The following is a 13046-nucleotide window of genomic DNA, read 5'->3' as shown; positions in this document are numbered from 1 at the left end:
AGCTGGGAATGAAAGCAATTCCCAGTGTTGCAATAAAACAGGTTTTACTTTTAAAACAAGTCTGTGATTGATTACATTTGATAAAGCCTGGGTCAGAACATCTGATGTGGGTGAGGGGGTACCACAGAGGAGGTTTACTTTGAATGCAAAGAAGGAAAAACATCTACTACAACTAAACTACAACTCGACGTACAACAGTTCATTTAGTGACTGTTCAAAGTTGCAATAGCATTGAAAAAAGTGACATGACTGTTTTTCACCCTTACGAACTTTATAGCATCCCCAAGGTGATGTGATCAAAATTCGGATGTTGACAATGGACTCATATTTATGACGGTTGCAGTGTTGTGGGGTCAAGTGTGATCCTCTTTTGCAACCTTCCAACAAGCAAAGCCACATTCACTTAACAACCACGTGACTAACTTAATAACTGCCCTGATTCAATTAACAACGGTGGAAAGGAAAGGTGGTAAAATGAGGCAAAATTCACCGAACCACCATCTAGCTTAACAGCAGAAATTCTGGGCTCAATTGTGGTTGTAAGGCGAGGACCTGTAAAAGTACCTAATGACTTAATGACCAACTTTTCATACCTCAAGATAAAGCAAGCCCAGAATTGTAAGGAGTTCTGTGTTTTCAGGAGAGAATCTGAAAAAAAAAACCAGAAATACAGATTGTAGGGTTTTAAGGTGTCCATCGCCTTCATTAAAGCCAAACAATCATTCATTCTTCTGCAGGGGAAGGAAAGGTGACCCAAAATATTAAGAGTACTTGAGGAATATCGATGTTTTCTATGCCAATGATTAATAATGCAGCCCCCTTTTCAGGACAACCCATAATTAGCCAGTCAAAATAGGCCTTCCTCCATTTTAAAGTCCATTTAATTGGCTTCGGAGTAGACGTTTAGGGGCTGAACAACCCACGAGTGTGCCAGAGATTGTGCCAGCCTCTGCTCTAGGCTGGCAGATGGAGGAGGCCGTGGTCCAAAATTGGAAAAAAAAAATGACGTTTTTCATAATCTTTCCAAATTCAAGAAAGTAAGGCGCCTTCCCATCCTCCAGGAAATCCCTTCTGTCTTACATTTATTTCAAGACCCCCTAGTTCTGGGCTGGCAGTTGGAGGAATGTGTTCACCATCAAATCCCCTGTCTCCCCTCTTTCTCCCTCTCCACCAAAATATTGTGTTGGAAAAGAAAAGAAAAAAGTTGGCGGTAACGTCACTCTTTGGCACTTATAATCCTTAGCATGCAGTGTTTTGATTACAATCCAATCCCAGTTTGTTAGGTATTAGGTGCACAGTGCAGTATCCTTTGCCCTGCCACAGTTAACTCTACTCATCTGGTTGGGAGGCCTCCAAAACGATTCCTTTTTCTTTGGGGGATCTGCGGGGCTCAGGTTAGTCTTCTCTGTGGTGGCACAGTTAGCTCTATTATTGAACTAGCTCAATGCCCAATGCTTCGCCACGAAACTATGTGGTCGGGGTTAGTTTTTGGAGAGGAAAAAAAATCTGCCTCTGCCTACCAGGATCCATCAGTATTCATCTGGCTAGCGTCCTGTCTGTGTGTGAGAAAGTGGAGGGCTGCTTGGAAACTGAGACAGTATTGGCTGTGTGAGCAAGGAGCCAGCAAGGGGCCAGGGCGTGGCTTAGCTCAACTGTTCTGTACTAAAGCTGCTTGCTGCTCTAAAACTGAAACTGAAACTCCTCTGCTTGTGTTTTGCATTTGGGAGAGACTTCTTTTCAGGTGGGGAGAGGGAGTAGAACTTCTTAGCATCAGAGCATGTTAATAATAATAATAATATAGGAAATACTCTAAATATTCTGATAGTCATTTCGAGAAAAATCCTTTCTTAGTGAGCCCCTAGAAGCCAAGTGGAACATAGGTGCCAAATTTTCAGGTTTGTAGGCTTTACGGTTCTGGAGATTTTGTGATGATGCGTGAGGGGTCTTTCGCTTTTATATAGACAGATAATGGGAGAGGACCACGGGTCTGCCAATTAAGTGTGAGGCTAAAGGGAGGATGGGAAGGCATTTTCCTTTCTTGAATTAATAAATGAACAACACAGTCAAAATAAAGCACTTAACTGGAGCCAAAAATTAATTGGAAAAGGACATCTCCCCGCCACCCCCTAAAGCAGGGGTGTCAACTCAAGGATCCGGCCTGTGGGGTGCTTAGATCTGGTCCCATGGGGAAACAGTGAAGGAGCAACCTGCGGTATTTTCGGCTGCGACAGCCTCCTACAACCCTCTGCCAGTGAAAAAGGAGCTTGCGAGGCCTATGGGAGCTGGCCATGCCCAGCCCAGCCCCTTGAGATCAAACACAACCCCCTGATGCAGCCCTCGGTGCAACCGAGTTTGAAAAACCCTGCCCTAAAGAGTAGAAGGGAAGAAAGCATCTTACTCCACTGCTTTTTTATAGATTTCAATGGCTGCGTCTCTGTCCCCTTCCATCAGGTGGATTCTCCCCAGAGTCATGTAGGTCAGGTCATGGCGGTTGAGCTGCAAGGCGTTGTTCAGTTGATCTTTGGCCTGAGTGCAAGCGAGAGAGAGAATGGGCTTGGTTTCATCACTATCAACCTGAGCCACTCCGAGCGTGGCTTTCATTCTGGCTTGAGCTGATATAGGTCTGTCCCTCCCCAGCGATGTCAAGCAGCTGCTTGGTGGGTGAGAAGGAAGGAACAAAATACATCAAATATATCTTCTATCTAGTCCAACCCTTCGCTCAAGGCAGGAGCCGTATCTGTCCTCTACGGGTGCGACTTCCAAGTCTTTGGTGTTTTATCCCGCCCAGCCCTCCTGTAAAACTAATCAGGGGTGACATGATAGTCCGATCTAAGTACAGTACACAAAATCATACATTGCAATGTCCTACCTGTCAATGAATACTCCAGCTTCAACCACAACAACATAAGAGCAAACAATAGATACAAAGTCAAGGTTAATCGCACCAAACTTGATTGCAGGAAATACGACTTCAGCAACAGAGTGGCTGATGTCTGGAATACTCTACCTGACTCTGGGGTTTCTTCCCCAAACCCCAAAAACTTTAACCTTAGACTGTCTACTATTGACCTCACCCCCTTCCTAAGAGGTCTGTAGGGGGAGTACATAAACGCACCAACATGCCTACCGTCCCTGTCCTATCGTTTCTTTTTTATTCATATCCATTTCATGTATTCATAACCATGTTTATACTAAACCTGTTATCTTATAATCGCTTGACAAAAGAAATAAATAAATTAATAAAAGTGTTCCAGTATCTCAGGGGCTGTCCCAAAGAAGAGGGAGTCAAGCTATTCTCCAAAGAACCTGAAGGCAAGACAAGAAACAATGGATGGAAACTAATCAAGGAGAGAAGCAACCTAGAACTAAGGAGAAATTTGCTGACAGCGAGAACAGTTAATCAGGGGAATGGTTTGCCTCCAGAAGTTGTGAAATGCTCCAACACTGGAGATTTTAAAGAAGAGATTGGACAGTGATTTGTCTGACATGCTATAGGCCTTCCAGCTTGAGCAGAGGGTTGGACTAGAAGACCTCCAAGGTCCCTTACAACTCTGTTATTCTGTTATTATTCCAATTCATTACACAAAGTTTGAGGATAGGCTGCTTTCCTTTCTCTCTCTCTCTCTCTCTCTCTTTCTCTCTCCTTCTCTTCCTTCTCCCCATCCCTGCCCCCCCCCTTAAATGCCACTAACCAAGCTGGTGGGGGAGAGGGTGGGGGGAGCTCTGGGCTGAGACTAGAGTTGCAATGAGTTTGAGTAAAGTGTAAAGAGACCAAAAATCTCAGCAGGGTTTTATAGGTCGTTCTGCCCAAAAGTGCTGATGCCAGCATGAACTTCAGGACTGATGAAGTGCCCAGAGACAACCCGGTTTCTTCCTGCCCCAAATCCTCCCCCCATCGAAAGGCATTCATTGGAAAGCCTTGTTTTCTTCCTCCCCCAGACCCAGCCGGTGGGATGGGAAGGAAAAGGTTGCAGGTTTTGAGATTTCTCCCCCAGGCCCATTTAAAAAAAAAGGGGGGGGGGAAGAGGGACGTGGGAGGGAGGGAGGGAGGGAGGGAGGGAGAGAGAGAAAGAGAGAGAGAGAGAGAGAGAGAGAGAAAGAAAGAGAGAAAGAGAGAGAGGCTTATCCTTTGTCTATTTTTGAAAAAAAAGGATGCCTTTATGTAACATAGCATAGCATGTTCGTTACTAAAGGGTATAAATAGCACAACACTCTGTAGACTTCATTATATTTTATAGGCTTGGTGTAACTTATCATCAGAAGGACAGAGAAAAATCCCCAGCCTGACAGCAAAATACACGAACAAACTTCCCTTTTAAAGGCAAACATCACCCCATGCCGATGACAGAGAAGGCACGCTGTTTCTTTCAATGGCTTGAGAGAAGCAAGCCAAGAATTCTCCCAGTATAAAATCTTGGCTTGGTCCTAGCAACTACTGGTAGAACAAAGCAAACAAGTTCTGACTCGGACACTGCAACGTTACTGGAGGAAGCAACCTCGGTTTAAGGGACAGGGAGCATCATTAACACTCAAATGTCTGAACTAGGTAGAGACAGGAACCAGCTGGGCCCTTCAGAGGGCTAGCGGAAGCTTCAAGGTGGCCCAAGTCTAACTGGGAGGGTTCTCTTTCACGGGGCAGCTTAAGGGCATTTAAGTAATGAAATGCAGATTCTGGCTTTTTAAAGCAGCTTTGAATTTTGGAGGATTTCTGGAATGCTGGGACCTTGAGCCATCATGGATTGCCTTAGCAGAGATTGTCTCCAAACTCGGCAACTTTAAGGCAACTTGTGGACTTCGAACTCCCAGAATTGGTGTGGTTGAAGTCTGGGTGGGATTTTGGCGATTTAAGCAGAGCAGAATCTTCTTTGGGCCTCCCAATGGCCTCCCACCTTATTCCATCTTGCAAGGAACAAATCTTTTTAGGAAGATGGGTAGATATTTCCTGCTAGATTGTGATCTTTTAGGAGCAGGTCTCTGCGTTTCAATTAGTTGAACTTCACCCGATAGAACTCAACCTTGGTCGACTGGAGATGAGCGGACTTCTACTCCCAGAATTCTGGGAGTTGAAATCCACAAGTCTTAAAATTGCCAAGTTTGGGGACCCCTGGCCTAGCATATAATATAGCCGAAGGGTCTGTTTTACCTTGTTGAAATATTTCAGCTGCATGTAGCAGACTCCCAAGTTGTGGAAGATCTCCTAGTTATAAAAAGAAAGGAGGTTTATGAAGTAAGTGGAACCATTTCTCGTTGCAGATGGCAAAATGCCGACGTCAAAGCTCATACTCTACCACAAAATTCAAGCAAGCACACACCTTGCAAATCAGCTGAAAAAAAACCAGGAACAATGTAATTTCAGCCAAACATGACAAAGATATTAAGATAAGCTTTTCCCAACCTGCTGCTCCCTTGAAAAACACCCTAGACAAGAAGGCAGGGTGTGGATATCCAACCTATCTGCAGGGCAGGAGGTTGGGAAAGGTTACCAAGACACAAATCTGATGAAAAGGGAAACTTAGTAAAGATTTAGTTAAATATGTCCATTAAACCTTCTTCTGAGACCAGTAACCTACACGGTGCAGTGACTGGAAGGCTGAATTGGGAGTAAAGCGCCTCAGGTTCAATTTTAATGTAGACCAGCATTTGTCAACCTCAGCCGCTTTGAAATTTGGGGGACGGGGGGGGGGGGACTTCAATTCCTAGAATGCCCCAGCCAATTGGGAATTCTGGGAGTTGGTCAACACATTTTAAAAGTGTCTAGATTGAGAAAGACTGATTTGGATAGTTAAATGTGAATGTACTCTATGGATGCAGGAAATAAAACTTTGGTTCAGTAGCAATGTTATGCAACGAAAAGGTGGATCCTTTTAGCATATAACTATGTTATTTCAAGCTGCCAGGTTTGCTGGCAATAGCACTTAGACGTATATACCACTTCAGAGTACTTTAGAGCCCTTGCTAAGTGTTGGCATCTTTGCCCCAAACAATCTGGGTCCTCATTTGACCCACCTTGGAAGGATGGAAGGCTGAGTCAACCTCGAGCCTGGGGAGATTTGAACTGCTGGCAGTCGGCAAAGCTAACCTGAAATACTGCTTTCTAACCACTGAGCCACCACAGCTCTGTGAAATATAATGAATCGCACATCTGGCCAACATTTGAGTCTAGTTAATATCCATCACAATGAAAGAATGCATGCTAAGAGGATATGGGACTATCCACTTAGAAAATTATTCCTTCCAGATGGGGAAAAATTGGGAGATGGGAGCCTTGTATCTATCGATCAGAGACAATCCTGCTTCTTCTAGTTTGTTCTTCCTCTGGGGATGGATGGCTGTCCCATCTCAGACTTTACTTCATAGGGCCCGAACCTTGCCTTAATCATAACCGAAGAACAGCCTGCCCTTGCTCAGGTGCTCATCCCATATTAAGCCAAGCTGTGACTTATACAGGTAGTCCTCCACTTAAAACCACAATTTCTCTTGCTAAGTGAGACATCTGTACGACCTTTCTTGCCATGGTTCTTAAATGGATCGCTGCAGCGGTAACCTGTTTGTTAAGTGAATCTGGCTTCCTTCTTGATTTGGCTGGTCAGAAAGTCGCAAAAGGGGAATTGCATGATTCTGGAACACTGCAACCGTCGTCAATACGAATCCGTTGCCTAGTGCTTGAATTCTGATCGTGGGGATGCTGCCATCACCCTCTTTTTAACGACCCCCATAATCCCTTGCAGGGTGGAGTCTGGGCAACTGACGGGAGCTGAGTCTTGTAATGGCCGGATTCCCTTCCTGTTGCCAATGCAGAGTTTTGTTTGGCAGATAGATTCTCATCGTGCCCAGACAGAGAAATATTTGCCTCTACCTAGGATCGAACTCACAGCCTCCTGATGATGAGGCAAGAGCTCCGCTTCTAGGACACCACACCACTTATGGGGATCCTGCAATGATCGTGTGAAAAACAGTCCCTTTTTTTCGGGGCCGTTGTAACTTTGAACAGTCGCTAAAAACCAACTGTTGTAAGTTGAGGACTACCTGTACAGCAGAAACTTTTGGGGATAGTGAAACCTCATTTTCTTCTGGAAACCGTCCACCCGTTTCCTCTTAGGGGTTTCCCCACCTGAGTCATATTTTTAAGAAGCGGCTACTACTCATTTAGGGACGCGGTGGCTCAGTGGCTAAGACGCTGAGCTTGTCGATCAGAAAGGTCGGCAGTTCAGGGGTTCAAATCCCTAGCACTGCACAACGGAGTGAGCTCCCGTTACTTGTCCCAGCTTCTGCCAACCTAGCAGTTCAAAAGCAAGTAAAAAAAGTGCAAGCAGGAAAATAGGGACCCCTTTGGTGGGAAGGGAACAGCGTTGCGTGCGCCTTTGGGCATTTAGTCGTACCAGCCACAGGACCACAGAGGTGTCTTTGGACAGCGATGGCTCTTTGGCTTTGTGACAGAGATGAGCACACTGGCCCCTAGAGCCGGAAACAACTAGTACGTATGTGCGAGGGGAACCTTTACCTTCACCTTACTACTCATTTAAAGAAGAAAACAAATATGCGAATAAATCTGGCCTTGGCTGATTTGTCCATATCCAATCCTGACCATCCTCTTTTGACATAAGAAGAGCTTCACACATACCCAGTCCTTCTCGTTGTGTTGAGCTGCGTCGTTGTAGACTTCAATAGCTGCTTTGTGCTTGCCCAGGAGAAACCTGCAACACATTCGCTCTTTCGTGTTTTTTTTCTCGGCTTGTTTTACTGGGGATTAAGGGTTTGTCAGTCCTGGGATCAAGGGAGCTTTGAGGAAGCCATTTCTATTCTCAGACATAACAGAACAGCCAAGGGCTGCCTGAAGAGTTATATTCTTTGACCACCAGAAAGGGAAGCGGTGGCTCAGTGGCTAAGATGCAGAGCCTGTCGATCAGAGAGGTCAGCAGTTTGGCGGTTCGAATCCCTAGCGCCGCGTAACCGAGCAAGCACCGGTTACTTGTCCCAGCTTCTGCCAACCTAGCAATTCGAAAGCATATAATAAATGCAAGTAGAAAAATAGGGACCCCTTTGGTGGGAAGGGAACAACTTTCCACGCGCCTTCGAAGGCGTTTAGTCCGGCCGGCCATATGACCATGGAGACGTCTTCGGACAGCCCTGGCTCTTCTTCGGCTCCGAAACAGAGATGAGCAGTGCCCCCTAGAGCCGGGAACGACTAGCACATCTATGCGAGGGGAACCTTTACCATACCACCAGAAAGAGACAGAACAGGTATAGTCCTTGACTTACAGCGATTCATTTGGCGATGGTTCAAAATGACAATGGCACGGAAAAAAAGGGACTGATGGCCGTTTTCCACACTTACAACTATTGCAGCATCTGCCGTGGTCAATTTAAGCTTCTTGGCAACTGACTCATATTTATGACGGCGGCAGTGAGCCGGGGGGGGGGGGTGTCACGTGATCCCCTTTTGCGACCTATCTTGACAAACAAAATCAAGGGGGAAAATCCAGATTCACTTAACAATTGCGTGACTAACGGCACAACGGCAGTGATCCACTCAACAACCATGGCAGGAAAGGCCGTAAAAGTGAGGCCAAACTCACTGAACAACTGTCTTGCTTTGCAACGGAAATTTTTGGGTCCAATGTGGGGGGGTCATAAGTCAAGGACTACCTGTAATCTCCTCTGAGGTGGGCTTAAGAAAAGCGTATCGCTTGGCGTAATATGCCAACAGACAGGTTTTCTGGAGAAAGGGAATCCTAGAATAATCCATTGTCTTCCAGCCATTCTTGTGTGCTTCCTTGACGCATCAGGCAATGGATCCCTGAATCACTGTGCGGATCCAGCTAAGTTCTGAAGCATGCAGTCAAGGAAAATACATGCTGGGAATCTCGATGGAGATTCTCAGTCGCATCCAGGTCATGGCTGTCCCAAAGGTGCTTTTTTTCAGAGGCAACTGGACTTTCTGGTGTTTCTTTGAAGACGTTTCGCTTCTCGTCCATGAAGCTTCTTCAGCTCTGACTGGATGGTGGAGGAACGGAAGGATTTCTGTTGCTTGCAGACCCAGACAAACCTCCTGACGGCCTCAGCAATGCTCTAAAAGACTGCAAACAATCAGCTGTCAAGCAAGGAGGATAAACCCTTCCATCCCCCACCATCCAGCCAGAGCTGAAGAAGCTTCTTGGAGGAGAAGCGAAACCTCTTCGAAGGACCTTTGGGATTATGTGCTGGGAAGACGATTGCGCACATATGGAGGCCGGTGCCGCCGCCGCCCTCTCCAGAAGTCCCATCCCACTCCGTATGACATTTTAAGAGAGGAAGAATGCAATGACACTTACAGGGAGCGGGCCACCTGCTTGAGGTTGTCTGCACATCGAGGCCTGAGAATAGCACAAGTCTGGAAAAGCTCCAGAGATTCGTGGATTTTTCCTTCCAAGCGGAAGATCAAAGCTGGAAGCAACATTACCATAGCACGTTAATCAGGAGGATCCCGTGTTCGGGATTTTAATATTAATGGTTTAATTTCTGCTCATGCTTTGCAGAACAGTTCTGTCCTAAAGGACAGCCTAAAAATGTTTCAGATATATACATGAATGAACAAGGAGCTCAGGTATCCTGCTCTGGGCTACATTTCTAATTTAAAAAATCGCCTATTTTTAATTTTAAAAACACACTGGAAGCAAATAACCTGATGAGTAACATATTGATTGCCCCAAGGCTGCACGGAGACGTGATCCAGATTTGTCTTAAGTCACTGTAGGTAAATTAATGTTTGAATTTTGAATTTCATGTCTTCCCTTCACCAGACAACCAGCGACTGTGCAAATATTCCGCTCTCGGGGTTTTCTATCAAACAGGAGGTGCTGGATTATTAAAGCACCGTTAGCTCTGATGATTCCCGAAGAGGTGTCTGTGTGTTCTTACAAAGCACATAAATGCAGCTGGGAGCTTTGTTTAATCATGGAGTCGTTTTCTCTTACCTTGAACGTAGACGGCATATTCACACATTCCTTGGGTTTCCTGCAGTTGCTCTTTTATGGCAATCTGAACGCCCGAAAGGAAGAGAAATTCAATCATGAGAATGTTTTATTTCAGAGGAGAGGCAGCATGTCCAACTGGACCGGTGCTTTTACAACAGGCACTCAACATTCAGTTATGGAAGGTGAGTCTTTGGGGAAGTTGGCACTGAAACTTAAAATGGGTGTCCTAAGATGGTGCTAGGGAGGGCACAGGACGTGTATGCTTTTATTGTTGTTATGATTTATGTTTGTGAAGAAAAGGACCAGGGGAGACAGGATAGCAGTCTTCCAATATTTGAGAGGCTTCCACAGAGAGGAGGAAGGGGGTCAAGCTATTGTCCAAAGCACCCGAAGGCCAGACAAGGAATGATGGATGGAAACGGATCAAGGATCAACATTTAACCTGGAAATAAGGAGAAACTTTCTGACGGAGAACAATCAACCCATGGAACAGAAGTTGCCTCGGAAGTTGTGGGAGCGCCATCGCTTGAGACTTTCAAGAGACTGGACTGCCATCTGTCAGAAATGGTGTAGGGTCTCCTGCTTGGGCAGGGGGTTGGACTAGATGGCCTACAAGGTCCCTTCCAACTCCGATTATCTGTTATCTGCTTTACATTTCTCATCAAGCCAAAGACCATCTGGAAACACTGAGTTTGTGAAATCAGAGCAAAGAAGGAACCAGACAGATCCTGATTCAGTAGGATGGGAGGGGATGGGGTGGAACAGAACAGGAAAGGCAAGGCAGGGCAGAGCAAAGTACAGAATAAAACAGAACAGAAGAGAGTTCTTTATTGGCCTTTGTCTCTGTTGAATATAAGCTCACAGCGTACATATAAACAGCAAGTCATAGGTCATAAATCGTAATTATAAGCATTAATCCTAAGTTACAAACAACTTGATAAATCACAAGAAACCAATAGGAGGGTAGGAAAAACGAGAGGATGAGAAATGAGACAGTGCTGTGGGGATTGAGCGTTCAGGAGAGTGATGGCCCAGGAGGGAAAAAAATGATCTTTATGTCTAATTGTTTTGGCATGCAAGCGTTGTAAGCAAAAACAGTCCTTCGTCAGGAAAAATTGGCCATTGGAGTGAAAACACAACTTATGGGTCACATATTTCTTCCCCTCTTCTGCGACAGGTTTTATACTGCCACACAATACTTTGAAACTTGATGCCGGATATCTCTGACAAATTGCTGGCTAAGGGAAGACTTATTTCCACCCTCACACTGTTTAGCATTACACCCCGGTTAGAGTTAGAGGGCCCCAATCAACTTCAGAAGGTACACTGGGTTGCAATCCTGGTTAGTGCTAACCACAGTTAGTCACGCTAGTTAAGATTCTTGGGGGTGGTGGGGAAATGGATCGTGCACAAACAAAGGAGGGAAGCCAAATCCTGACTTGGAGAGTCATGGAAAATAGAACCGAACCCCCTCCTGAGAACAAAGATCTGGATTTTTTCCCCTCTTCTCTTGTTGAGAATGGTTGTTTAAAGTAAGACGTGTTCCTCTGTGGTTGGTGCTTCACTCGGTCTCGACTAATGACTGCCTTGACAAGTCCCTGCGATCGATCTTCTTGGCAACCGTTGTGCAAGCCATATTTGGGCCCTTTCTTTCTTTATAGGGCTGCGAAAGAGTGGGACTGGCTCAAAGCCTCCCACCCGTGCCTAAGGCAGGGCTAAGCCCAGAGGATTTAATCACCTCGCCAAACTCGTTCCTACCTTACATGCATCGTAATCTTTGCGCACGTAGTACAGGTGGATCAGCCAGTTCCTCTTCTCCAGAATGGGAAGGTCGGGCGCTGTGAAAGAGGAGGGCAGGACAGATCTTTAGAGCGGTGTTTCTCCACCTGAACAATTTGAAGATCTCTGGATTTCGACGCCCAGAGTTGCCCAGCCAGAGATCTTAAACCTGCCAAGGTTGAGATTTAAATAAACCACTAACTCGGGCTTCCAACCAGGGAGACATGAAGCAAAAATCTGCTTGTCTTGCTCCCACGTAGCGGGAGACAAGAGGCCGTGCTATGTAGCGGGAGAAGATTTTTGAAAGATTGGTCATCTAGCCCAACCCCCCCCGCCCCGCCCCGCCCAAGCAGACCCTATCCAATGATCTTGCCTTCCAATCTCCTTTCTGAGTTGTTCAAAGCAATTCTTCTCTCACTGAAAACAACCTCGTGGCAAAAAAACAAAGGCAATGCAAGCAGTCCTCGGCTTACAACAGTCCGTTTAGTGACCGTCGTCCAAGGTTACAACAGTACCGAAAAAAGGACCCTGTGACCGTTTTTCACATTCACGATCGTTGCAGCTTCCCTCTGGTCACTTGATCCAAGTTCCAATGTTTGGCCACGGATTCGTTGCACTGTCCTGCGAGCAAACTCAATGGGGAAGCCAGATTCACTCAACACCCTTTTGTTACTAATTTCACAACTGCGACGATCCGCTTAACAGCGGCGACAAGAAAGGTTATAAAAATGGGACAAAACTCGCTTGACAAATGCCTCACTTCACTTAGCACCATAAATTTGGGGCTCCGTTGTGGTCGTAGGTCAAGGACTACCCGCATCCCGCAGAAGTGCTCTCCTTTATCCAAGCCAACAAACAGACATTCATCTGTATTCCAGGTGAACCGCAGAAAAGAGGTTCCAATAAACGGAATGATGTCCTTCTCAAAAAAGGCAAAAATCCCTTTTTACTGGACCAGTCCAACCGGGTTTTCGGAGGAGCTGAATCCATAGGGATATGCGATCCTTTATGCCAAGGTCTAACGCTAGGTGAGGGCGAGCAAGTTTCCCATCTGTCAACCCTCAGTGGCCTTCCAAAACCAGCCGAGACATGGCTGGTTTTCCTGGGAGAGCTGGGGAAACGACCTTCCGCGCCCGGGCTATCATTGGGTGATTTTTTGCCATTTACAAAATCGTTGATAGATTGATTTCCTCTTATTTTTAACGGCCTACAGGTTAAACCCAAATGTAGTTTCTTATTCTGGTCCTGTTGGTTCACGCTTTAAAAAAAAACAAAATACGATTATAGCTCCTAGCTTGGAAATAAGTGGCTCGT

The 13046-nt window shown here is 45.8% G+C and overlaps 1 protein-coding gene across 4 annotated transcripts in view; it reads right to left on the bottom strand.

Moving 5' to 3' along the window:
* BBS4 (Bardet-Biedl syndrome 4) overlaps positions 1-13046 on the bottom strand; it is a 37568-nt gene that overhangs the window by 10038 nt on the left and 14484 nt on the right. For 2 of the 4 annotated variants that reach the window (XM_026709970.2, XM_087941505.1), the window contains exons 3-9: positions 11717-11791; positions 9954-10017; positions 9312-9423; positions 7622-7694; positions 5144-5197; positions 2399-2526; positions 594-648 (exon numbers count right to left, since the gene is read on the bottom strand). In XM_026709970.2, the coding sequence (XP_026565755.1) occupies positions 594-648; positions 2399-2526; positions 5144-5197; positions 7622-7694; positions 9312-9423; positions 9954-10017; positions 11717-11722 (492 nt within the window). In that variant the 5' untranslated portion in view covers positions 11723-11791. Of the gene's footprint in view, positions 1-593; positions 649-2398; positions 2527-5143; positions 5198-7621; positions 7695-9311; positions 9424-9953; positions 10018-11711; positions 11792-13046 lie in introns of all 4 variants that reach the window. The other 2 variants (XM_026709968.2, XM_087941504.1) reach the window with 2 other exon arrangements.

Source organism: Pseudonaja textilis, chromosome 13, assembly GCF_049901715.1.
Source record: "Pseudonaja textilis isolate UNSWEBS1 chromosome 13, rPseTex1.2, whole genome shotgun sequence".
Taxonomy (NCBI): domain Eukaryota; kingdom Metazoa; phylum Chordata; class Lepidosauria; order Squamata; family Elapidae; genus Pseudonaja; species Pseudonaja textilis.
This window is presented reverse-complemented; position numbering and strand designations above follow the sequence as displayed.